The 27,186-nt window shown below is 37.6% G+C and overlaps 1 protein-coding gene across 2 annotated transcripts in view; it reads right to left on the bottom strand.

Moving 5' to 3' along the window:
• LOC127419172 (peroxisomal membrane protein PEX14-like) overlaps window positions 1-27,186 on the bottom strand; it is an 83,656-nt gene that overhangs the window by 7,977 nt on the left and 48,493 nt on the right. Inside the window, exons 4-7 of one of the 2 annotated variants that reach the window (XM_051660354.1) lie at window positions 23,891-24,016; window positions 17,460-17,545; window positions 13,809-13,911; window positions 9,050-9,147 (exon numbers count right to left, since the gene is read on the bottom strand). In XM_051660354.1, coding sequence (XP_051516314.1) covers window positions 9,050-9,147; window positions 13,809-13,911; window positions 17,460-17,545; window positions 23,891-24,016 — 413 coding nt within the window. The remainder of the gene's footprint in view (window positions 1-9,049; window positions 9,148-13,808; window positions 13,912-17,459; window positions 17,546-23,890; window positions 24,017-27,186) is intronic. The other variant, XM_051660355.1, reaches the window with a different exon arrangement.

The raw sequence follows: 27,186 nt of genomic DNA, 5'->3' as shown, positions 1-27,186 counted from the left end.
ATAATAAGGCTGGAATGTGTCTCTCGCTTATTTTCGCTTAATCTAAATAATATTTTAACAGAGGCTACAACACACATTCCAGCCACTGGTATTTGACGTTCACACAGTCATTTTGTGAATCGAACACACACACACACACACACACACACGGATAAATTCACTAAATAGTTGCTCCACTTATTTAATTTAAATTAAATTGTATCCAGCTTACGCAGGATTTTGAGTCACAAATACTACAAAATGTGAATAACTTCGCATCTACATAAGAACACGTTAGACCAACAATATTCCCTTCCCCCAAATGTTGTCCCAACTAACCTAGCAGAGTTATCTGAAGAAACTATTTCATATTGCACAATGTTACTGATTTGCGATTTCCCAGCATGCATTGCAATCTTATTTTTTGCTGTTTGCTGACTTTATCTAAGCTGCTATCATTGTTTTTCATTGCCACTGTTAGTCGATTGTTGTGTGGTAATTTTAAGAGCTTCTCTTTTAACTTAATGAGGTTTGTTTATTGTCACAGTTATTGAGGTGTGTGTGTTAAGGGTTGAGGTCTATTGGGTGTCCATGTCAAACAATTGTACTGCCTTGCCTTGCAAGAGAGGCAAATATTGCAGTTAACTTAATGTAAAAGTAATTTAAAACCATATTTAAGATTGAAATGGTGACAAAATAAAAGTTCTCGTATTGCAAATTGATAGTTGGCTGAACAAGAAATTAGTAGATCTCTCAACAAAATTTTTTGCATTTGGTGAATGTAATGACACAGGGAACTGGATTCTTCAAACTCAAAGGTATAGCTTTAATAAACAAACTTAAAGGGCTTTTCAGCGCAACAATCTTTAGCTTAAATTCTACACAGTCTCTTTCAGACACGTAGCTATCTCTCCCTCGTCTCTGGCGTGGTCCCTTTATATCGCTCTCCCCAATGCTTACTGCAATTAGAAACAGGTGTAAGACATTATAAGGCTCAGGTGTGTGCACTTTTACCGCTTTCTCAAAACAAAGCAATGTTATTGAGACAGTTGTTGAGAGAACTCGAACTACTGCATCATGTCACCTTTTTTGTACAGCGGTATTTCGGCTTAAAAAGGTGCATCTTATTCACTCTCCATTTCCATGCACTTAAGAAAACAATTTATTCCAGGATATTTGCAGAAAGCGGCTTTCTGAAACGCCATGTACTGTAAACGTGAATGCTGGTTTCCTTACGCCACTTTTACACCAACTAAGAGAAAGCAGTTTACCACACCTAGGTTTCTCTTACAAAATGGGGCTTACGTGGCCGTGAAAATGCATAAACGGCATTTCAACAGGTTTTTGAAGAGTTCACATATGCGTGTAACAGATTGGATAACCAACGTCATAGGATGTAGCCCTACATCATATCAACAAGTCAAAACAGTGGAAATAATTCAACATTTCTGGGAAAATCAAAAACACACTATAAACTTTACTAATTTATACCCCCCAATTTAATGTAAATTAGATGTAAAGTAGGCTCATTGCTCCTTACATCATAACCAGACAAGATGCAATAAAACGACAAGTGATAAATGGTACCATGTTTTTGTCCAAACCAGATGCAAGAGCGGCAAGCGCCAAACAACATATTTTTTGTCAATCGCTTGACTTCTATTTCTGTGGCGTGGTCCTGGGTATCCTTGCCCAACCCTAAATCTCATTGATCCAAGATTTCGCTCCTCATAACTATACGGTAAACATCAAAAATGTTTCTATTGGCTGTGATTGTGCTGCACTGCAGTTTTATCATGTTCACTGTGGACAGACAAATTGTTTGTCGCTGGAATCTTGTTGCATTGCATCTGGTGAGGACACGGTGTTAATCGCAAAAAACATGGTTTTGCCATGCCAGATCACAGTAGTCTACTGCATCATCCACAACCTAGCACTCAAAATAGCAATTCATTAAAAGCAATTTATGTTAAACATTATTTAAAAAAATTATATAGTAGATTAGGATTTGAACCTAGGTCAACTTGCATGCTAAATCAAAACTGTACAGCGAAACTAACAAGATGTACAGTACAGATGCATAAAGAGCTACTAAGTTGTTAAAAAGTGTCTTATCATGTCAATAGGGCACTAACTGAGCCAGGATTGCCACTGGTGCCCCCTTAAAAAAAAAGAAAAAGGCTGCTGCTATCCACAGGTGGAATTCATTTTTAGCAGTTTCCCCCCACAGTGTTCAATGATGACCGTTTAATTGCTAAAGGCCTTTCTCTGCATGTCTTTGACTATGTGAGCAGCCATCTAGTCAATGGGGTCAGTACAGTGTGATCAGGGTTCATCAACTTCTTAAGTGTGAACAAAGGTTCTCTATAGTCTGGGTAATTATTTAAGGAGGTGGAGCATGCCATACAAAGAGAGGTATCCGCACACACAGAGTAGAAGAGCAAGATGTACAGCAGCAGTCAAACATGGAATACATTAAAGTAAATGTCTGCAGACCATTAACAACAGATAATATCTTAACAAGGCAAGTTAAGAAATGTCAGAATGCAAATGAATTCACTGCGTCTATCTCTCAGATACTATTTCCACTGTGTATTGCTTGTATATTTATGGTGGAATCAGCTCGAAAATAAATCCCAAGGGAGCGTTTCCGGTGAAAACACTGGTACAATTTATTTGAGCCTGTTTATTCACTCTCTCAGTGGCAGGCCTTTCTGTGGTGAAAAAAATATATATCAAAGAGCTCCTAACATTCTGTGAGCAGCCACTATTAAAGACAGCTATCGCTGGATTAAAACAGCACAATAATTACACTCAATAAGTCAACTAGTAGATGTGGAGGCTGAAGTAAAAAAATTAATGTTTACCTTGTGATACAATATTTAACAGTATTAAAGGAGAACAAGGAGTTTTGCCAAAAAAGTGAGAATTCTATGCAACTATATTCAGGTTAAAGGGTAATATAAAGTCCCTCCTTTAATACAAGTCATTGGGATTTTTTCACACAATTTATTGTCCGTCATGCAAAAACTGTCAGAATGCTAAGGAAGTAATCGCCCACTTGTCCTCAACAAAACTGAAAATTGAAAATTAGAGATTCAATTTATGTCGGTAGCACAAATATAAAATAAATGTAGTTAAATACTCAGGGTTAGTGGTTGTTTAAATTCCCAACAGCAAGCATAAGCAATTGTAATATACTTATGCTCTAATAACAAAAATGCTCTTTTAAAAATATATTGACTGTGGATACAAACAGACAACCAAAGTACAGTCATTTTTATCAAATGAAATGTACTTGAGTATTTTGATATATACAAAGCATTAAAATTCACACTACTAAAAAATATTCACTACTACTACAGGTACAACGGAATTCTTGTATCAGTTTACAAAGACTTTATCAGTCGATATTTGAATAACAGCTTAAATAACTGTGGAATAGAACAAGGAAATATATGGAAGCATGGAGCCCATCCATAGAAATGACAAAAGAAAAGGTTTTTGTGTGCAAACATTCACAGTGCAACTGGTACATAGAAACAGGCCCAATGCGCTCACAGGACAGCACATACTACACTTGTGTGGTTTTGAAAGTATAAGACATGTTTACTTAGCAGATGAAGAAACAGGAGTTGCCATGTGTTTTGGGTTAAATACACATTTCCACATTAAAGGGTTTAATTGACAAGCTTGGCGCATTCTGTTCAGAGTGGAAAACCCCAAAAAGGCAGCTCTGAAAAACACATACTGAAAATGACACACAGCCAAACACGTGTTCTTAATCTCATATGCACTCCGGACCTGAAAATAATTTCCGAATTTCCCATATGGCTCTAGACAACGGCCCCGTATCTCTCAAAACAAAATTTAAGATCACCGCTAAGTAGACTTGATGATTTGTTTAATGGGTGTTTTGATGTGAAGAATACTTTATAGTGTATACACTACAGCTTTCCAGCAAGGCACTCATGACAAATGAAGCTTGTGCTTTTTAATTAAATCTTCAATTTGACAGAGAAAATTCCATATCTCCTTGACTTTAGGCAGCTGTTGCGGATGATGGCTCAAAGTGTTTTGAACAATAGATCGATGTGGCTGTATTTATCTGTAAGGTGTATAAAAGAGGTGTGTCTTTTCAATGAGTGAGGTGCACTTAAGATATACTGGCTGCGTTCTAAACATAAGGCCTTGCTGCCTCGCTACCCAGTCAGTCAATGACTTCACAGGTAATATTTTGTTTATGAAGGTACTACGCCTCTTAAGAAAAGTGATTTCAAACAGGTTTCCAAGGCACACTAACATCCAGGGTTCCCTCAACATTTGACCAATGAATTTCCATGACTTTTCCAATAGTATGTAAATAAAAATCATTTTATAGAGATTCCACTTAAGAGAGCTACAGTACTGTGCAAAGGTCTTAGGTACATAAGATGTTTCACAAAAGCATTTGTCTTAAGATGGTTATTTATATCTTCAGCTTTAGTGTGTCAATACGAAATATAAATGTTAGACTCCCAAACATTACTTTTGCAAATAGAAAAGATTAGAATAGAAGAACAGGGAGCCCTGCAACAGATGTCATGGCCCCCACAGAGCACCCCCATTTTTTCATTACAGTGGGAACCCTGAACATCTTGTTTAATGCTCTACAAAAAAATTTAATTGAGTTTTAGAGATAACAAAGCAAATATTTAGTGACTAAAATGCAATTTTTCTCTGTAGAAATTGAGTCAAACACTGAAAAAAAATACATTAATAAAAAAAATTTGGATTGTGAAATTCATATGAATGTGTGATATCATAGGCAGCAAAGAATATATTTATGCTGCTTTCAAAAACCAACCAGATGGAGGCATCTTAGTAGACAGGATGTGAAACGAACACTGGATTTGTACGTGCCTTGTGGCCTTCCTACTCCCATATACTGCCTTCAGTTTTCAGATACAGTCATACTTTTTTTGCCAAGTCAGTTTATGTATGGTGAACTTCAGTATGGAAATGTAAGTACTCTATACTGGGGGGTGAAACGCAGTGGTGAGTCTGCACTTCTGACAAACTTCAGAAGGGTGGGAGATTCATATTTTCACTTCAACTTGTGAAGGGCCAGATGTGTTTGCATATGTTTTCCTACAAGATCCAGATGCTTCAGTGAAACACCCAAGTGCGTAACAAGCTGTGGACATAAAACATGCCCTCAGTTGCTATTCCAAAGTGCTTTTTTTCCCTGCAGTATCGTAAGATACAAAATGCATAGAGTTTCACATTTTGAGGTATGCCGACGTGTTTCTAGCAGCAACTTCCTTCAGACGCCTATTCATTTTGAAATTACAGTATGTGCTTATAATCTATCAAGTATCTGAAGGCCTTATCATCATGAGGAGCATTCTTCTGAGATAATGACACCATTATGCATTAAATTAGCATTCGATATAACCAACAAATCAGTGCTGCCATAACAGACAAACATCAAAGATGAGAACTTGTCTCATATACATTTTGCTTTCTATCCTTATTGATCTGTTCATTTGTTTTCCCAAGCATGCATGTGCATTCTTCTTTTTATTTTGTTGTTGACCATGTCTACACTAGAAATTGTTAGTGTTGCGTCATGGTGCGACAACTTGAGGTTGTCTAAACTAAAACGAGGCCAGCCTGGATTACGTGACTGTGGCATCATTTTTGAAAAATGAGATTATGTGGTTCATTACACGCAGCATTTTCTTGGTGAATTGTCCACAGTGTGGCACTAAAAGCAAGTTAAATTTCTCCTAAACAGATAAGGTTTTTAAGGTTAATGCTCAATTGAGTTTTACAAAACCTACTTCCCTACCGTAACAGGTTTTCCCTACCTAACAGATACAGTAATGATATTAAAAGAAAATGTGACATGAAATGCACAATTGCTGAAGCAACCACATCATTTTCTTGTCCTTCTATGACACTTTCAGCTCACGTGTCGACTTGCATGTTCTTCTGGACTCGTACCCTGGTCCTTTGCATCGCAAGTTCAATGTTCTATCAGTTAACCTTCCCTGGGTGGCCTGGCGAGATCAGGGGTGCCGTGTAAAAACGATTCTAAAATCCAAAAATGCATATATACATAAAAAAACGAATATCATACATTTGTCAATAGTAACAAGTAATAATAATAATAATTCTAATAAAAATAATAATGCTCCGTCTCTCTCGCGCGCACGCACAGCATTCCGCAGCTCACTGGACGTTTGACGAGCCTGCAGTGAGCTGTGAGCTGCGCACTGCTATACCGTGTCTCTGCAAGCCACTGACGTGATAAAACAATCGCTCCTGTTTATAATAAATGGAGCTGTCTACACTGCAAGCTCACAACATTGGAGTGATCTAGTCTTGCCTTGTCACATCAAGGTGCTCGCTCATATTACAGCTCCTTTGACAACAAAGGCAGAAATGTGTCAAATGCTACCAGAACAGCAGCAAGGTAAAGGGAAATGCTTAAAACAGACTACTTCATCATCCTGTTAAACACATAATACAACTCCCATTTCCATCTGACCAATACAGGTATTTCTCTACCTTGTGAATCATTTTAATAAGTAGGCCTGTGTAACGATTTACATAATATAGATACTATATTATTAATAATATACAGTACATGCATAATGATATGTAGCCTATAATAAAGATAGATAATAAGATGATATATAGAAAATTACCTATTTTCAATAAACATAAGAATTTTAGTAGCAAGTTCCCCTCTTTTTCTCAGGATTTCATCTGTTAATTTTCAGTGCATTTTGTGAACTTTAAATGGGAAAGCATTGACTTATTAAAAAGCATACCACTGAACACTTAAAGGAGTAGTTGACCCCAAAATGAAAATTCTGTCATCACTTACTCACCTTCATGTTTTTACAAACCCATATGACTTTCTTTCATCCATGGAAATCAAAAGGAGATGTTAGGCAAACTGCTAGTCTCAGTCACCATTCACTTTTAATGTATGGAAAAAAGATGAATGAAAGTGAATAGTGAATTCAGCCTAACAACTCCTTTTGTGTTTCACAGAAGCGAGAAATTCCTATAGGCTTGGAACAACATATGGTCGAGTAATCATGAGAACATTTTCATTTTTGGGTGAACTATCCTTTTACCTACCTGTTAAAGTATTTGTTAAAGGTATTTGCCAAGATTGAAAGGTATTTCCCCCTTTGCCATGACTGAAAAAATGTTGGGAAACACTGATGTAAGGCAAACGTTAAAATGTATCGTCTTACAAGTTATGCATTTTTGTAAAAGTTTTTAGATGTCATATGATAGCACTGTGTGAAGAACAGAGCGAAGAATAAGTGTTTATGAACTGATCATCTTCTGTTTTAGGGAATAAAAGTTGTGGTTGTTGTAGTGCCTCTAGTGTTCATTTCACCAGGAAACTGCCACGACAAGTACAACGAACCATGTATAAATATTTCATCAAAAATGTAGGTATAATAACTGATAAATGATTTTATGAGACCAGGAGAGCAAACAATGCTATCAGATGATTCAACTTCTTACAAGCGTCTAAAATCAAATGCACTGTTTCAACAGTCTCTCAGAAAGAAACATTTACACCTTTAGTTGCTGATTGGGTGGGGTTAAATGAGGTCTCATCCCAGCTGAAAATAGCAGAAGGCAATGACAGGCAGAGGAGAGATCAGGAGGGGGTGGCAACGTGAGTTCACTTCCTGTCCCTGGATGGCTTGCTTAAGCATTCCGGAGATGGTCGTACATGTTCTTTATGGAGCTCCCATGACATGCCTTGTCCTGCCAATGCACATTGTTCTCTTCTGAATCTCATATGAGCTCTGTCAACACTAATATTCACATCAGGGTGAAGCATCAGTCTCAGTGTCACTGAAAAATGCCCTGTGTTGTTTTAAGATCAAAGTGGCCTTGTTTTTTAGAGGCTGTGCCCCTGAAACTGAGTGCCGCTAAGGTCCTTTCGTAAATGCACACTGAGGGCTTTATTTAAACTCAGCAGATCAACACAGCAAGTGTTGGCTATCATTCATGATATCTCTGAGATGACACAATGGAATGCAACTATTTCTCGACAACTAAATTCCTGCAGACTGTTTTCTTTTTTGATGTTTCCTTTTCACATGTTAGCTACACCCTCTTAGTGTACCAAAGGCGAGATTTCAGAGAATAAAAGGCAATTCATGCATTTCTTTCCTGTTGATTATGTTGCTTGATGGTGCTTAGGTAATGCATGTGAAATATTTATGTCTTATGATCCTTGTGCAACAAAGAACATTGAAAGGAAAATGTAAAAATAAATGTTTTGCCGGCTATCATTGTCACAAACACAGTTCTAGAGAATTCCTAATGTATCTCATTCTTTCTTTACACTTGGTGTGTTATGAGAAGAATGACAAAAACTGGAGGAATTCTTGCTTGTATGATCTGTTGAATTGAGCCAAAATGTTACTTTAACTCTCCATATGGTAATTTACTGCAACTACAACTGGACAGAAGGTAACCCCTGAATATTAAAAACCTGTTATCATTTACTCACCATTGTGCAATTCAAAACCCATTTGACTTTCTTTTTTCACAGGAACACAAAAGAAGATATTTTGCAGAACACAATTGCTTTGTGTAAAGGACAGACCAACATTTAAGTTGTTTTCTCCAAACGTCTTGCCTTCTGTCGCAGCTCTTTAATCTCATTCGTGGTCTCGTTCAATTCAAATATGGCATGTGAAGACGCAACACGTTTGAGGTCAGTGACGAGACATGCAATAACCAATTATGTTTAACATTTGAGAGCTGCAGCAGAGGGTAAGATTACAACTGATTAACAGTGAATTACAACTTAAATTTTGGTCTGTCCCTAGCAATTACATAGCTTCTGAAGATCTAACTTTTATGGTTTGTATTTGTCTTTTTTGGGGCTCACCAGCCCCACCAAACTAGCACTCTGGAAATTATGCAAAATATATAAGTAATACGGATTTGGAATGACATTAGGGTGAGTAAATAATGACATTGAAATGTCCCTTTATGTCAATGTAAGGAGCTTGTACATGTGTGTGTGTGTGATTACCTGTGAATTAGCCAGCTCTTGTGACAACTCCTGTATCTTCTTCTGTTGCTGGACCAGCAGTTCTTGCACCGAAGCCAGGGTCATCTGCAACTGGGTGACTGCATTCAAAAACACACACATGCAGATTACACTATACCCTAAACAATTACCAAAGCCCCAAAAGCATGAAAACTGCAGCTTTAATTGAGATCCAGTGCAAATCCACATGTCTGTTTGTTTGCAACCATTACTGTCGATCAACACACAATCGTTTTCTCTTTTATTTAGCCTTCAGCTCAATCAGTAATATTAGACACCACTATTTGTACAAGATTAATCACTGATGTCTGCTCTTATATCAAATCACAGTCTCTTAACCTCCATTAGTATGGTTTTGAAACGCTGGCTCTATCAAAGTCTCCAAACAATCAACAAGATGGAAAAAAAGCCACTCATTTGGGAGGCAGCAGGGCTAGACACTACTGTCCTCACTAATCTTACTAAATACAGCTCATTTTCCATCCTCTCTAAAGATTGAATTATTGTCAGTTTGTGTTGGTCCCGAGGATTAGAGAAAGCCCAAGAAAAACAGCTGTGGCAGGGCCAGAGTTGGTGTTATTAATGGGGATATCATTTCAAATAACCCAGAGCACAAGTTGCTCTCACCCTGATTCCAGTCACACATGCATTCCCAAACAATGCATTAAGTTTCCAAACTGATTATGTTACAGAAAACCAATAAACGCCTCTATAAATCATGCTCTGTAAAGTGTTAAATCAACTCTAATTGGATTAACATCAGCAGATATTATTAGCTGCCGACTGCTGGCTCTCCAGCGTGTGGTTTCAGGGCTCTCCTTTCATAGAAACAGCCTTTTCACTCTCTGTTTCTTCCTCTAACAACCTTTGTCTATCTTATTGGGTGACCTGTAACAATGGCAAAGTCAGCCAAAAAGGATGAAAGATTTACTGCTTAAGGAAGAAGAGATAATAAACTCTCTTTCTTACTGAAATGTGGGTAATAATGATGGTACAAACCAGTCCTTAGAAATGACTGCATTAGAAACAAGAGATTTCGTAAATGACGTCAAGCCTGGTGTGACGCATCTTGGTGCAACATTTTTTAATATACGCGAACACGAATGAGCTTTGAGAACTATGGCTGAGAGGAAGACTAAGCCACATTCACACTAATCTGTTTTAGTTTGAATACTCTGCTTTCAGCATCCACATGTCATAGTTTTCCAAAGTATGTAATAAAGAGCATTTTTGAAACATTCCGTTTTTGGTGGAGGAAAACATTGTTCACATACTTTTTTTTCATGGTCTCAGTGAATAAAGCAAAAAAAAAAAAAAAAAAACGTATATGGCTGTAGATGACTTGGCGAACGAGAATAAAACGAACGAGTTGTTTGACATTTTTTGTCATTTTTGAGTTCATTATTTTGAAAAAGGTAGCTCTCATGTACAGCAAAATATCTCATCATAAGGGATTGAAATGACACGAGGGTGAGTAAATGATGACTGATTTTTCATTTTGAGTTGAACTTTTACTTTAAGGATTGTTATAAAACAAAAAGCTCTTAATTTTATTTTCTAGATATAGATTCACTTTTTATTGTAGATTCTATTTCTAGGTCTGGGTTCATGCAGAGTTGTGTTCTTAGGAAGCAGCCTAAAGAATTCAAAGGCTTAGTGGTCATTGAGCCATGGTGCTCAGGTGGGAGACATGAATTTGAATCCAGTTTGCAACATTTCCTGAACCCATTACCCTCACTTGTCCTTGTCATTTCTCATCAGTTCTGTACTATCATTTAAAAATGGCTAAAAGGCCTAGAAAATCATCTACCGAGCATGAATGCCACCACAGTCTATGTCAACCACAGCAATTCCTGGGATATGACATTAAGAATGAGCACCAACTGTACCAAAGCTCTAAACCCAGCACACATTCGCTCCAGACTCAAAACACGAGAAACAATGCTTCCATTTAGTGAGGCTCGGGTTTCCAACAACCCTCTCTTTGGAGAAAACTATTGGGTGAATTTGAGATCCTGCTAGTGGCTTCACAGCTGCTGTGAGGAGGTAGACAGTGTGTTCAGCGTAAATTATTCAGTAAATACCTCAATATAATGTACACTACATAGGTCCTGGCCAGTCTGTGGCTTTATTGGCCAGCTGGTCACCAATATGCTCTCCACAGACAAAGAGACCAAACAGCTAGCACAATATCATTACTGTCTGCACGTGCGAGAGTGTACGATGAAGTGTTTGCAAGACCTGTTCATTAATTGCGAGTGGAAAGATCATAATGTGAGTCAAGGCCTACACTCAAAAGCTGCGGAAGCAATGGAGCAACATTCAAAGGAATCCATCACTCCAATGCGCTTGGCACTAGAAAAATACACAAACTTTAACAAAGGAGTGTGGGCAATTGGCAAGAGCGGCAGTCAGTTGCTATTACTCACGTTGTGAGAAGAGAGGGAAACTCACTCTGTAATTGCAACCCTCTCCCAAACAGTTAACTGAAACAGTCATTAACTACAATAGCAACTTGTCTACTGCAGCCACAGCAAATTAGATCAGGAGCGTGACTGACTGAGTGACTGGGGATAGGTACGGTTCTCCTCTTCCAGGAGAAAACAAGTTGCAGAAAGAGGGAGTAAGAGAAAGGGGAAAAAAATACATAGCCAGGAACAAGTGTTTCACAGAGGAAATATGAAAAGCAGTTTGAGACTAGAACAATGTAAATACTCTTTTATCATCTGAATGCGATGCTGAACAAAACAGGAATCCTGCTAAAACCAAATAAAATAAGAGCAAGACAGGAAGCATAATACAAAGGAGGGATTTTATTTTTGTTGTTGTTGTTTTTTTTTTGCATATAAGAACCAAAATGGCAATGAAGAGGCTCATTTGGTAATCAGATAACGAAAGCCACATGAAGCTGGCACGCTATGGCTCACAATTGATTGGCCTTTTGGTAAGCCTCCCAAACCAGAAAACAAAAGCTTGGGAAGATAAGATTACGTGGAGATACGCAGCCTACTAAAATCATCTTTGTAAAAGTCCTACTTGCCTTTATCATTATCTACCCCACATCTGCTTGCTTCAATCTCTTGGATAATAAAAACAATGCATAACATGTGAACAGGTGTCATAGATCAATATTATTCCCATGGTTTTATAAGCCAAAATCAATACAGTTTAACAGCCAGTTTGCTCTGTCAATGTCTATCTATTTTACCAACGATAACAGGAACAAAATCTTATGTCTATTGTAATTAATCAGTGCCTGCTTTGCATGTACTATTTCACTTTTACATACTGTGTTACATATCCAACTCTAATGGGCAGTTCACTAAATTCTTCAAATTCAAACGTTTGTGGTATCTGACTAGGCTGGGAGGAAAAACTCACCCAGAAATCTTAGTAGAACTAAATAAAATTAGATTTTAAGATATGTGCCATCTATTGTACCTAGAAATGAGGATTTAATCTTTATGACATTTTAAGAGACTGGAGAAAAACAGTTGATTGTGAACACCTCTTAAATGTAAGGATGTGAAGAAGGATGTAAGAGATGATGAAATGGAAAAAAAACACATGTAGCAAGGTCTTTGAAATAAAATCTTTGTATTTGTGTTCATTAAATTCATTTTTGAAAGAAAAAAACAAACAAAAAAAACTTTTTAATGATTTTCAACAAATACATATTTAATAACCCTAAAAATGTAAATGGTTTTAACCATAAGGCAATAAAATATTTTCCTTTCACTAACACTTTCCTTACATTTAAGTGTATCAAAAAAGAAATTTTGAAAGACTGGAGAAAAGCAGCCAGCTGTGAAAACACAAATGTGGGGCAATAACAAATAAGGATGAAAAGGAAAATTTCTTAAAAATCTAGTTTAAAATGCTTGTGCCCAGTTCTTCGAAATGTAAGATTTCTGTTTGTGTTGGTTTTTATTACTTTTTGAAGTGTTTTAAACATTTTCAACATAAAAGTTGATTTAAAGGCTCTACAAATGTGATGTGGTGTAACCAGCAAGTAATAATATATTTGCCTTATAATTTGAATACGTTTTAGTGTATAATTATTTTGAAGATTTCAAACATTTTTTTTTTCTCAGTAAAAACCGTATTCATTTTTTTAGACTGCTGAAAACGACACATTTACATCATAAATTGCATTGCACCTGTCTTGTCTTTAGAACAAAAAACTCTCCTATAAAGAGCCACCCAGCTGCAAGTCGATTGTGGCACTAACGAGCCAAAGTTTCTTCGGGAAGTGTCCCGCTTTCATGGTTGCTGGGATGTTTAATTACACCGGCTGTGTGGCGGGCAAGAGTGGGGGATGTGAAGGGGGAGTAGAGAGGAGGAGGAGAAGAGGCATTCCTCTCTGACAGCCTAGCTCAGATTCCTCACCTGTCCAAGGCGGGAAACGCACCTGTCACCGCACACTTAATCACCAGAGCGCTCCGGGCTCAACCGGGGAGCCACACCACCACGGCGAAAATTAAAATGAACTTTCTTGCCATGCAGTTAAGGCAAAAAAAAAAAAAAAAACACGCTGTCATTTCTCTTCCCCTCATTAATATTCTGAGGTTAAGAGCTTTTCAGCAAAACGTAATTAATTGAAGCTGAGCTGACAGTAAACAAGCAATTTCAAATTAAAGCGAAATGACAGGACCGTCATTTGTAAAATGTGAGCAGATTTTGGTGACAGATAAATGAAGTAAAATGTTGAGGAAAAAGTGATGAAGATATTAATCTTCACCTGTCTGTGTCAGAGTGCCATTCATATCCGCAATGTTGCTCTCGATCCTCTGCAGATGTTTCTTGTCCTCTTTGCTGCCCATAATGAGGGGAAGGATGTATTTCTGCAATTAAAAACATGGCAAGCTATTAGAATTCCACTCAGGAACAGTGTAAACAGGCCCACGGACTGAGACACGCTCTGCCGCTACATGGTGGCAAACAAAGGGCTAATCTATTAGCCAACCAAAACTCAACAAAAACCTCACTGAAGGCTTCTTTTGTTCCTATAATGCCTTGGATAAAGACCCCATGAAATAAATAGAGTTTTATGGCTTTTAGTCTATGAGTTTTCCTTTGAGGCATCTAGTATATGCTACTGTACCCTAAACGTTGAAAAAATTCACTTTTATCAGATATGCGCATTTACATTTACAGTGTTATTGTGCCAGAACACTGACCAAAAATATTGATGACTCATTTTGCACCAGACAGATTTTTGTCCAATCAAATGCTCTGTAGAATGAGAATGTCCTTGCAATATCACCTACAGTCAACTATCAACTAGCAAATCACAGTTCATGGCTGTGAAGAAACTAAAGCCTATAGGCTACTAAAAAAACAGCCCTACAATGTCTCACCAAAGCTTCCTGTTAAAACAGTAATCACATAAACAAAGTAGGCTAAAGTAAACTGCGTTTGTCATGGGGTCTTTAAATGTTGTTTACTACATTTACTGTATTGGTGAACAGAGAAAAAACTAAAAGTAATTGTACAATTCTAATGTTTGTGCTTCGTTGCAGGGTTCAGTACTATGTTTGGCAACAGTGGAAACATCATTCTATGAATTATAATAGGCCTGCATTCATGCTAAAAGAAAGAGGAGCTTTTTCTTTTTTAAAAACCTCTCAAAAGTCTTGTGGTTTTCTCACTTCATCCTGAGCAATTTGCCTCAATAGCTGACACCGAGGCCAAAAATTAAGCATCGGGGCATGACTCTGGGTTCAACATCATTAAATCTTTTAGCCCACAGGCCGGCTTCTCCATTTGAATATGCCACCTTCTGAGGACAATTGCTTGTCAGAGTTTAAGCCTTTTAGAATAACATCTCCAAACACTGAGAATAAGCACCAAAGGTCAGGTGGCTAGCGTTTCCGCTCGACTCTCACGGCATCTCTTTTTTTCATTTCCAAATGCACATGCTGATTTGGTTCCCTAAACAAACAAATGGTGCATAGAGAGGGAGATTAACATGGCATTTGGTGAATAGCTGGGTGCTGTAAAGCATAACATGCATGCACAGGCACTCCGTCTGGAAAACAGTTGGTCTTAACAGGTTTTCACAACAGCGCAAGCGTTGTTGACACCGGCATAAGTAATAAACACTTTTAAGTTGAAAATTCGAAATGAGTGTCAACACCAGGGTAGCTAATAAGAGTGCTGCTGTGAGCGGTGTTTACAATGTGCTCTATAGCATAAATAAAGGGGAGGAGGAGGACGCGGCATATGGTGGCACCGTTGAGCCATTTCTTTGACATGACAGCAGTGAGAGCTCTCGCACCGGGGAACAGCACCTCCCCGCAACCACAGCCATGGGCACAGAGCCCGCAATCAGCAGAGAGGCACACGGAGGACTGGAGAACCACAGACTGTGTGTGTGTGTGTGTGTGTATTCAGAGAGAGGAAGACTGAGTGAGAGAGAGTGTTACAAGGAAAGAAAAAGTAAAAAGATCAGGACAGTTAGATGTTCTGAAGGAAAAGTGAGTGGTGTTTGCCTGGGCAAAAGTAGCTAACACAATGCAGAGGTGTTGTGGGTGGTTGTCAGGGCATTGCTATGTGTTGCCAGGTAGATGCTTACTGGTTCAAGTCAAAGTGCCCACCCTTAAATCTCTGTGATATTTTGGCCCCTTAATATGGCTATTTTCACTCTTTCAAGGTAATTTTATGGGATTTTTCCCCCTGCCTGTTTTATCATATGCCAGGTTAAAATCATAGATTTGATTGCCTAGAAAAGTAACAGTACAACTTCTCTCAACAAGTCGCATGATCTGAGTCATCACTCATGTCCATAGCACAAACAGTGCTGGGTGAGTTACACACTGAAATTCAATAAAGGGGTTTGTGCAAATCCATATCCTTAAAGGGATAGTTCACCCAAAAATGGAAATTCTCTCATTTTTTACTCACCCTCATGCTATCCCATGTGTGTATGACTTTCTTCTGCAGAACACAAACGAAGATTTTTAGAAAAATATTTAAGCTCTTTAAGTCCCCACAATGCAAGTAAAAGGGTAAAAAAAAAATGAAGCTCCAAAAGTACATAAATGCAGTATAAAAGAAACCCATACGACTCCAGTGTTTTAATCCATATCTTCAAAAGTGATATGATAGGAGTGGAAGAGAAACAGATCAATATTTAAGTCCTTTTTTGCTAGAAATTCTTCTCCTTGCCCAGTAGGGGGCGATATGCATGAAGAATGTGAATAACCAAAAAAACAAGGAGAAGAATGTGAAAGTGAAAGTTAAAGTGGAGATTGACTGGGCAGGGAGGAGAATTTTTAGTAAAAAAAGGACTTAAATATTGATCTGTTTCTCAACCACACCTATCACATCACTTCTGAAGACATGGATTTAACCACTAGAGTTTTATGTATTACTTTAATGATGACTTCTGTGATTTTTGGAGCTTCAAAATTTTGGCAACCATTCACTTGCATTGTATGGGCATACAGAAATTCTTCTACAAACCTTAATTTGAGTTCAGCAGATGAAAAGAAGTCATACACATCTGGAATGGCATGAGGGTGAGTAAATGATGAGAGAATTTTAATTTTTGGGTGAACTATCCCTTTAAGTACAGTACAAGCGATGTTATTAGTGATGAGAATGAGTTAAAAAAGAAAACGAAACAGTGAGGGAGTTGATGTGCTATTGCACATTCTTAAAAGAGCAGATTTTTAAGAGTAGGACTATATTTTCACACACCAACTCTTGTCAACTGAAAATGTGACATTCTTTGTTACAATGACACAGGGTTGAGCCTCACATTAATAACAGCAGTCATGTAGGCTACTGTAAATGGGGACACTGGCTTTATAGACCCGTGTTCTGAGAGTAGCAGAGTGAGTGACTGAAGAGGCCAAGTGCAGAAAAAAGCATAGTTTTACTCCGCTGTACATACAAAAAAAGCACCCTAATCATGACATCATGGGACTTCCGTATCTTCCATCACTGCAAATGCTCTCTCAGGGGCCAGCGCTCCATTTTGCTTCTCTTATAAAACAGTAATGGAGTCCACATGCCCCTGTGGGCACTGTGGGTTTACAGTAACCTAGAAACGGCGTCTCTCCTTCACACAAGCCCATACACCCATCTGTGCCCATGTACAAAATCATGTGGTAATTTAAAGTGTATTTAGAGGGCAGTGTGAGTAGCGATGCTGGGTTTTTCCTAAAGGGAAAAGAGAGAAGAGATCTAGGGGTTAAGGTGAGCTTATACTGATGACGTTTGACAGATTGACTAACCACAGTGATCCATTCAGCTCTGGGCTTACCATGCTTGATCTCAATGCAACACAGTCACGAAAAAACACGAATAAGTGGAAAGGCTTGAGTTCTCAGTATTATAAACACATTTTGAGAATAGAGGATTCTGGTAGCACACAGACACATACCCGGTAAAGATGATGGAAGCCAAAGGCCATTCCCATCAAGATAACAGCCAGGGCACCGTAGTCTCTCCATCTGTAACCTGGGGGATCTGCAGAGACACATACACAAAAACTATTTTTATTTTTGTTTTTTGTTTTTTTGCCAAACCTGAAGAGATGCCATGGTTCTCAGTCAAGGTAGACACCATGTTTACTTTGATGCAAGCAAAAACGTGGTTGTGAGGCCCTTAGAAAAGTACAACTAATTTTTGTGCAAATCATTCAATATGAAAATTTACGCACAAATGTTTTTGTGACTAATTTACAAAAAAGAAAAAATTCAATACCATTGAATGAGTTACAAAAATTCGTTTGATGTGACAATTTACGCAAGAATGGTTTATGAATGATGAAAACATAATTTGTTGCATTCGACGATTTATGAAAGCATGGTTTATTCATGCTTTACACAGAAATTAGTTTGATGCAACAATTTATGCAAGAATGATTCATGAACAATTTACAAAGAAATTAAATTTGACAATTTATGTATGCACAAACGGTTTATGAACAATTTATGAAAACATTTGTTTAATTTGACAATATACACTACCGGTCAAAAGTTTTGAAAAACTCATTCTTTATTATAATTTTTTTTTTTCACATTTTAGAATAATAGTAAAGTCATCAAAACTAAGGAATAACATAAATGGAAATATGGGAATTATGTTGTGAATCCAAAATAAATCAAAACTGTGTTATATTTTAGCATCTTCAAAGTAGTCACCCTTTGCCTAGAATTTGCAGACATGTACTCTTGACATTTTCTCAACCAACTTCTTGAGGTATCACCCTGGGATGCTTTTTAAACAGTATTGAAGGGGTTCCCATCTATGTTGGGCACTTATTGGCTGCTTTCCTTTATTATTTGGTCCAAGTCATCAATTTCAAAAACTTTTTTATTTTTTTATTAATTTTTAGTTTTGTAATTAAATTAATATGTTGGCACAATTATATTTTTGTCTACAAAACTAATTTCAAAAATGTAAGCATACGCCTTCATATCAAAAGATTTTTAAGATCATGGGAAACATTTCAGGCAAGTGTTTCAAAACTTTTGACTGGTAGTGTATGTAAGAATGGTTTATGAACAATTTACAAAGAAAATAGTTTAATTCGAAAATTATGAAAGAATGGTTTATTCATGATTTACACAAATTTGTTTGATTAGTAAAATTCTTACATCTTAAAGAATGATTACTGAATGATTTACAGAGAAATAAGTTGAATGCAAAATTTTAGTAAGAATGGCTTATGAATGATTACTACAAAAATTGGTTCAATACAACACTTTACGCAAGAAAGGTTTATGTATGATTTACATAGAAATTTGTTTAATGTGACATTTTTAGTAAGAATTATTTATTAATGATTTTCACAGAAATGCAACAATTTTTGTAAGAATCGTTTAAGAATGATTTACACGGATATCTGTTCAATGCCACAATTTATGCAAGAATTGTTTGTGAATGATTTACACAGAAATGTTTTCAGATCTTGTTTCATGAATGAGACCCAATATGTGTAATTGCTGTGTGCCTGTGTGTCGACTGTTCAGTCGACAAAACACTGAAAAGCCGTCTTTACAAAAAATTTCCCGAAGACACTTCTGGAAGCATAGGTTGTGAAAATTAAATGTGATCTTGTCACCTAAAGGTATATTACGGGTTCAATAAAAGTTAAGCTCAATCGACAGCATCTGTGGCATAATGTTGATTACCACAAACGTTCATTTTGACCATGCTTTTCTTTAAAAAAATAAGAAATCTGAGTTACTTACAACGAAAGTGAATGGGGCCAATCCATAAATGTTAAAATAATCAGTTTCAAAAGTATAGCCACAAGACCTAAACAATGTGCATGTTAACATAATTCTAGAGTGATAAATTCAGTTACTAACATTTTTGTTTAAAGTTATATCTAATTTCACAACTTCGTTGCCATGAAGACATAATGCCATAAACCCTAAAACGACCGTAAAAAGAACAATATAAATAACTTTACAGCTCAAATAATACACAAATTCTACTTTAACAGTAGAATTAAAAGTAGAAGTGTTTTTATAAATTATACCAACACAAGAGCCTTTACAGCCTTCAAAGATTGGCCCGATTCACTTCTATTGTAAGAGCCTCACTGTAACCTCTATTTTTTCTTTTTTTTTTTTCTTTTTTTTTTTTTTAAGAAAAAGAGGATTAAGTCGAAATTATTTTTTGTGGTAATCAACATTATGCCTCAAATTCTGTAGATTGTGCTTAACTTTAATTGAACCTGGAATATTTCTTTATTCTCACAGCCTCATTTTCGGTTAAGTCAAATTAAATATGGCAACTACCTTGACTAAAGTCTATAGGCAAATAAATCAGTGTTCTTGTTCTTAGAAGGGAGAGAGAGAAAAAGAAAAGAAAAAGAAACAAATGAATTATCTTATTACATGTGACCATGGAAAATGGACTCTAAAGTGCGTAATCTAGATCTGAACTTCAGATTAAGAATCACATTACTGTAAAACAGAAAATGAGCAATTTCATCAGCTATGACTGAGCATAACGGAAATTCCCACTTACAATATTTGAGGGGAAAATCACTTTGTTAAGGGTAAATGTGATCTTGAAGAAATGAAAATGAGAATCGGTTAAAAGATTACTTGCACGCTTTCTGCTCAAAGCTTGCACAAGTGATCACTAGCAGTGAGATGGGGCGTGAATGTCACATAAGCACAGCGAGTACTATCAGGAAATACAAGGCCACATCAAAGAGTCCCTCCTCACCCCTCACACTTATTCTCAGAGAGAGACATTGACCCGGCAGAAAAAAAAAAAAAAAAAAAACGTATTCGGTGCAAAAACACAGAAAATGAAAACAATCTACTGTAGAAGAGCGAGCCCCAAGAGATGACTTTCAAACAGCTATAAGTTTAGGATGTTTCAAGGGATAGTTTAGCCAAAAATAAACATTCTGTCATTATTACTAACCTTAATTCTGTTTTAAACCCAAAAGACTTTCTTCTGTGGAACAATAAAGGAGAAATTTTGAATAATGTACTGGTCACTCTTCTTTCTTGCAACAACAATGAATGGGGACTGAAGATTTCAAGCTCCTAAAAGGACACAAACGCACCATAAAGTATCATAAAAGTGGTCTATACATCCCTCTGATTTCATAATAAAGAGAGACCATTATTCGAAATTTCTTCTTTTATGTTGCACAGACAAATATAAATTCATATGTGTCTGGAACTACATGAAGGTGAGTGAATGATGACATAATTTTCATTTTTGGGTAAACCAATACTTGGAAGTCAGCATTCTTTCAGAGTTCTTTCTCTGAGGTTAAAGCTGAAGTGTTTAATTTCTACGGTACGGAATAGAACTGCAAAAATAGCGATTGCTTTCAAACAAGTGTTCCCAGACACTACCCCTCTGCCATTGGTTGACCAAAAAGAAAGTGTTTTAAAATCGAAAAAATGACACCCTTCCACTTTGAGTTACATTTTAGCTAGTTTGCAAAGGCAGGAGCAGCCATTTCAATTCACGCTGAAGCAATCTGGCAAAGCCAACAGAAAGCAGGGAGAAATTATCATGCAAATGTTTAACGGCACACCAAACAGAGAAGTAATTAAAGCAAGCCTGGCTCAGACAGGTCAACATGTCAGATACAAAATGCTCCATTTTGTAACATAGAAAGGTCTGCAGAACAGGTGTGTTACTGTAATTTGTTTGAATCTGCTCTACTGAATACAAATAGACAGGCTCTCTAATAGGCTAGCAAAGCAACAGTAGTTTTTTTTAACCGGTTTTGTTAAAGGTGCACCAAGTAATCTATTTACAAAAGGCTTGAATGAATAGTACTTTTAAATAGTACTTTTTGAATACTACTTTTGACAAAAATTTCTAAAATGATGTACACTAATAAAATGAAGACTAGACATATCAGTGGCCGAGAAAAAGCTGTTTTATTCTACATGGTCTCTGACATGTTGAGATCACATGACCAGCCAAATACTCACTCGGTAATCCCCATATTATCAGACACGTTCAGTTGTGGAAAATCAAGGGTGACATCTTTGAATAGGTCACTGGTGGACAACTTTAAGAACAAGAACCAGAAGAGTTGTAATCATTGGCATGCTTTCGATAAGGGCACAAGAGATAAGTATAGCATGCACTTATTATGCATCGGTCTGGAATACTTGATTCTGATTGGTCAATGGTGGCATTTAGCAGTCTGATATCTTTAAATAGCAACTGCTTATCCAGGTATTGCGAGTCATCTTTCCTGCTTCTTGGTTCGCTGTGGGATCTCTACAAGTAAGCTGATAAAATAATTTCAACAAATCAATGTTTCATGTTCATTTTATTTATTTATTTGGTAAGTAGTTTTGTAATAAGATGCATTACGACACTTCGTGGCATTTATTTTGTGATATCAACCGGCTGACTGTACATTATCCCTTACATATAAACATTTTAGAAATGTTAAAGTCTATCGCATCTGCATGCCAAACTACTTGTAGTATTCAATCTTTTTTCACTATGAATAGTATGGGAATCCTCTGTATGTGTATGGAGTGTTCGTGTTTTTGTTGCTTTTTTGCTGGAATAGAGTATTTCTGCAATGGCATCAGAAACCAAAAACATTTGCTTTTGCAAGATGCTGCATCCATGCCAGTAGGAATCTGTATAAACTCTTAGATCTAAGGGTATAAAGTCTTAAGTTATATCGGCCAGCGAAACAAAAACAAAAAAAATCCAGCACTTGGTACCTTTAAAAAAATGTCTAACTGAATAGACTGAGTAGTAATAATTTTATACCATAATTTTAGTTATCCAAATAATTTTGTTAGGAATCCGACACACAAACAAAGATCTAGATGTCAACCACAAGATTGAGTTGGGATGAGTTTAGGTTACATTCTACGCCTAAAAGCACATCAAAAATATAAGCAAACCTACAGCTTCCTAAAACTTACATTTTCAGAACTTCTGACACATTGTCACTTTTGTATCAATGGTAAACTCCACATTAACAGAAGTGGATTTCACAGTTCCAACTTTCTGGTGTCCTTGCCAGAGTGTATGCATGTGGGACACCAATGATTTCAGAGTCCTTAAGCTTAACTGTCCCTGACTGATCCCCTACTTTAACCAAGGTTCAAAAAGAGCTCCTCTTCCAACCTCAGCACCCCCTCAACCTCCACTTCTGCTTTTTATTTTGTCACTTAAGGTGTGAGCATGGCCTCCATGCCCCTTTTTTCCAATCTCTGTGCAAATTTATTGGGTTCAGAAAAGGCTCTACTGTCCTTCTGACGCTTGAAAATAGAGATCAGGGTATCCATTACTCCGACAGAGATGGATGTGGGTCTCTATGCATCGTCCCCATAACAAGGACATCAGAGAGAGGGACCCCCTCTTTCCAGCCTGACCCCCGCAAAGATCTCCTCACTCTCCCCTCATTATGCCATTCTCTCATAGCCATTTTGATATAAAACCCCCACTCTAGTGGGGCCGAAGCCTAACTACACGGCCATCCCATCAACATCACTTTCATTACAAAACATGAGATAGCTGGGAGTCAAGGACAGGGTGGCAATAAATGAGGGTGGAATACATCTGGAATTATTGTCATACAGGTTAAGCATTATCAGCGGCCAGCCTGGAGCACATAACCTGCAGAGGTAATAAAGATACAGGCTCGAGAAAGGCCCTTCCTGGGCCAACCATGCAGGCCACACTCAGGAGATTGTCTAAACGTAGTGGACATAATATCGTAAGCCCGTGCCGTCACCTGGTGTGGTGGAATTAATTACGCACCAACGCAAATGGGATGTTGCCTGTCGCTCCTGTTCATTTGAAAAAAATAAAAATAAAACCAATCAGGGATCAACAATATGACGTTTTTTTTTTTATTATTGTCGAGCCAGTAGTTCAGATTTTATGTCCTACCAATAGTTTTACTGGCCTAAATGTGCACAGCTGTGGCCCAATGGGGCAAGTGACAGTTCTGTCAACTGGCCAGAATCTTTGTCTCTGTCATCCTTATTTTGAACCCTGCCACTGGTTTAAGATAATAGTTGTGTTTTGATGCAGTCAATCGGATGCTTATAAAATATCAGCACAATATTCCCCTTTCCCAACTATGACTTCTGTGCATTTGGCCTGCTCTGAATTGATATATAGTCTAAGGTTTAAACAGGATTACGGGAGCACAGAGGAGACGTCTTCAATGGGGGACTCATTTAATATAGTCAAGCATCATTTGTCAGAGAAAATCTACTAGACTAGGTGAGTCATGTTTAAAGAGCACATCAGCAAGGAAAACACAGTGCGAGGACGGGTGGAAGGGTTACAGGGTAGACCACCTTTCCAAAGAAAAGAGATTGTGGTGATACTCACTGTAAGGGACAGGGGCAAGTGGAACGGGATGGGTGATGTGTGGGGGCCCTGGAACACTGAGATCCAGCGAATCCTCTGTACTGCCGGAACGCTTGATGGCCAATTCCACCTCCTCATCAGTCAGACCTGAATGGAGGGAATGGGGAATATCATCAAACACACGCAGAAAACTTCAGAAATTACGAGAAACAAATTAGGATTATGGTTTTAGTGACTCTGGTACTATTGTAACTGCTCCTGTTCGACCCGCTCCAAGCGAGATTCGAACCAACGTCAGCTGGCATGGGAGGCAGGCAGGCACACTAACCAGGAGGTTAAAGGCTACAGCCTCTAGCGTCAGTCTCTACTGTGCCTCTTGAGGCTAGGGGAGTGAGGTTTACACACACTGCACAGCTATCACGTACCAGCTAGCTCCTGTTACACTCACCCCCCTAAACTTCACTCCCATCTGGGTCACGGCACCACTGTAACCAGTCCTGTTCACCGCGCTCTGAGAGGAATTCAAACCGGCGTTAGCCAGCATGGGAGGTGGGCGTGCTAACGAGGAGGCTAAAGGCTACAGCCTCTAGCGTCAGTCGCTAGTGCGACTCTTGAGGCCAGGGAGAGAGATTTACACATACTGCACTGCTATCACATACCAGCTGGCTCTCGTTACACCATATAGTGTAACAGTCGTGTTCCGGAAGTAAAAATCACATTAATTCTCTCCATAGAGAAATTATTTTTAATGATAACTTACAAAACTTTCAACAAAACACATACCTAAACAAAGCACATAGCTCAGATGTTGTCAATTGATGCTGTCAAAATAACTGTATATGATTCAGCATAATTGTGCAAAAACATAATCATGAAAACGTGAACTGTGCCAAAAGATCTCCCATGTAGCACAGCAAATGACGTAATCGATTCGGCTTTTCCACATTCTCAAGCTTCTAATTTTGCAATAAATTAGTTAAAATCTATTGTTTATATACTTATTTCAACACATATACATGAATAGTTTTATATCATGACGTTGTTTTTAATTTCTTTACTTTCGCAACATATGGTGGAACTGAAATCCCCCAAAAATATTACCAAAAATAAAACACATTTTAAGACTAGTCTTGTTCTATTGCCTTATATATATACAATTGTAAATAGTCATTAATCTCAGAGCTCATTGGTTTGGCTTAGAACTCTGTATTGAAGGATTTTTTGAAATGCCTAAGGAGAAATTTAACGGTAAAAATACTTCCAGAACCAATGCTGCTAAAAAAGTGGAAGGGCACTATAAAAGCAGACTGCTTTGACATTGTGTACTTGCCTGTCCTAAGCAACTTGCAAATAACTTTAGTCACTAAAACTCTAGGAAAACTGGGTTAATAGTACTATAGGCAGCAGACATCGCCAAGAGGAGCAGCTCTGGAGGTCCAAAGCTCTGAGCTCCTCTCCATTATAGTCAGATCTCCAGAACAGAGCCTGTCCATTTCCTGCTGCTATATTTCCCCAGGTAGAACTCAGCGAAGCCCCAGACAGATAAAACGCATTATTTTAATTTCTTCATTGTAATGTAAATGTATTACATAATTTTGCAAATGCCAATATAATTTAATCTTCAGATCTTTTTTAATGATTTTAGTGGTGATTAAATTGCATAGAGGTCCCAGATGGAAAATGACAGGAGAGGGGGGAAAAAAAAAATCTAATATTAATATTTACTTTTGTGGAAAAAAGAAGCTTTATTTCTAACACTGCACACAGTCATTGGTCTATATCTTGTCATTATTGTTAAGCAACTTGATGTGGGCCTACACAAGCTAACAAGCCAGACAGAAGCGGAAAAAGCCTGTTAGTCAAATGTACTTGTGCTCTGACATTTACTGAAGACATAAAAAAAGGAAAACATTATAGGCTTCCTCTACAATTGGCACATAAAATCCAAATGCTTTAACATCCCTATTTAGAGCCAATGGTTTAGAAAGGCCCAAGTTTCTATTAAACTGCAAGTTACACGTATCAATTGAATAAATCTACTGTATCTTACAACACACACACTCACTCTGACCTTTGTTTGTCCACACTGTACTGGAGTGTGTCATGTCTGTCATTGTGTATTTAGTCTCTTTCTCTCTCTCTCGCTCTCTCTCTCTCTCTCTCTCTGTTTACTAGAGATATCCCCTTGGGCATTTCTCTACTCTATTCCACATGCTTTCATACAGCACGGCTGCCTGCCAGGGAGCCAAAAGGCTGAGCTTTGCTCCAAATTGAGCTGTTTAAAGAGCAGACAGCAAGCCGTTTTTGCGCTGTAATACACACATCATAAATGTGGCAAATGCCAGTGCCACATGTGCTTAAATAGAGCAGAGAGAGCTGGAAGCTTGGCAGAGAACAGAGCCCGAGCCTGTTCAGCCCTGTCTGCTGTCAGTTGGGTATGATATCATAGAACAGTTCATAGAACCACATTAACAATACAGCAAAACAATACAACAGCACATAGAGTACCAGCATAAGACAAGGCAGTGACCACTTTATAAGGTACACCTATACACCTAGTTTTTCATGCGATTAGCTAATCAGCCAATCGTGTGGCAGTAGTGCAATGCATAAAATTATTCAGATATGGGTCAGGAGCTTCAGTTAATGTTCACATCAACCATCAGAATGGTTTTGGTGGCAAAAACAAAAAAAACGTCCAGTGAGCAGCAGTTCTGCAGATGGAAATGTCTTGCTGATGTGAGATGTCAACGGAGAATGGCCAGACTGGTTCGAGCTGACAGAAAGTCAACGGTAACTCAGATAACCACTCTGTACAATTGCAGTGAGCAGAATAGCATCTAAGATTTTCTAAATGTTTCTTTTCTTTTTTTTTTACTGGCAATACAAGATTTACAGTATAATAATGACAATTATGGGCCGTAACATAAAAAATTGCTGGCTTTAGGCCAACATTTTTATATTGTTGCAACCTTAACCAGAAGTTTATGAAGCAATAAGCCACAAGAGGCCTTAACCTCCTTAAACAGGGTAAAATCACTGTAACACACAGCCTCAAGTGTTTTTTTGCTTTTATTAAATGATGGCAACAGAAATATGTTAAAAGACACCAATGTTCAGTAAAGACTTAATAATTAGAAGAATTAGAATAAACAATTCTCCCACCAAGTAATATAGCTCATTAGCCTAACTGCAGGCTGTATGCGTTTGCCAAGTAATGTAGCAACTTGGTACTTCAATACAGAATGTGCGGTCACACATGTACGTTTATCTGCTTTTTATCAACAGCTTTAAATATGTAAATCAGAATTGATTAT

The sequence above is a fragment of the Myxocyprinus asiaticus genome, chromosome 28, assembly GCF_019703515.2.
Source record: "Myxocyprinus asiaticus isolate MX2 ecotype Aquarium Trade chromosome 28, UBuf_Myxa_2, whole genome shotgun sequence".
Taxonomy (NCBI): Eukaryota; Metazoa; Chordata; class Actinopteri; order Cypriniformes; family Catostomidae; genus Myxocyprinus; species Myxocyprinus asiaticus.
The sequence above is the reverse complement of the archived record's forward strand: the minus strand, read 5'-3'. Positions and strand labels throughout refer to the sequence as shown.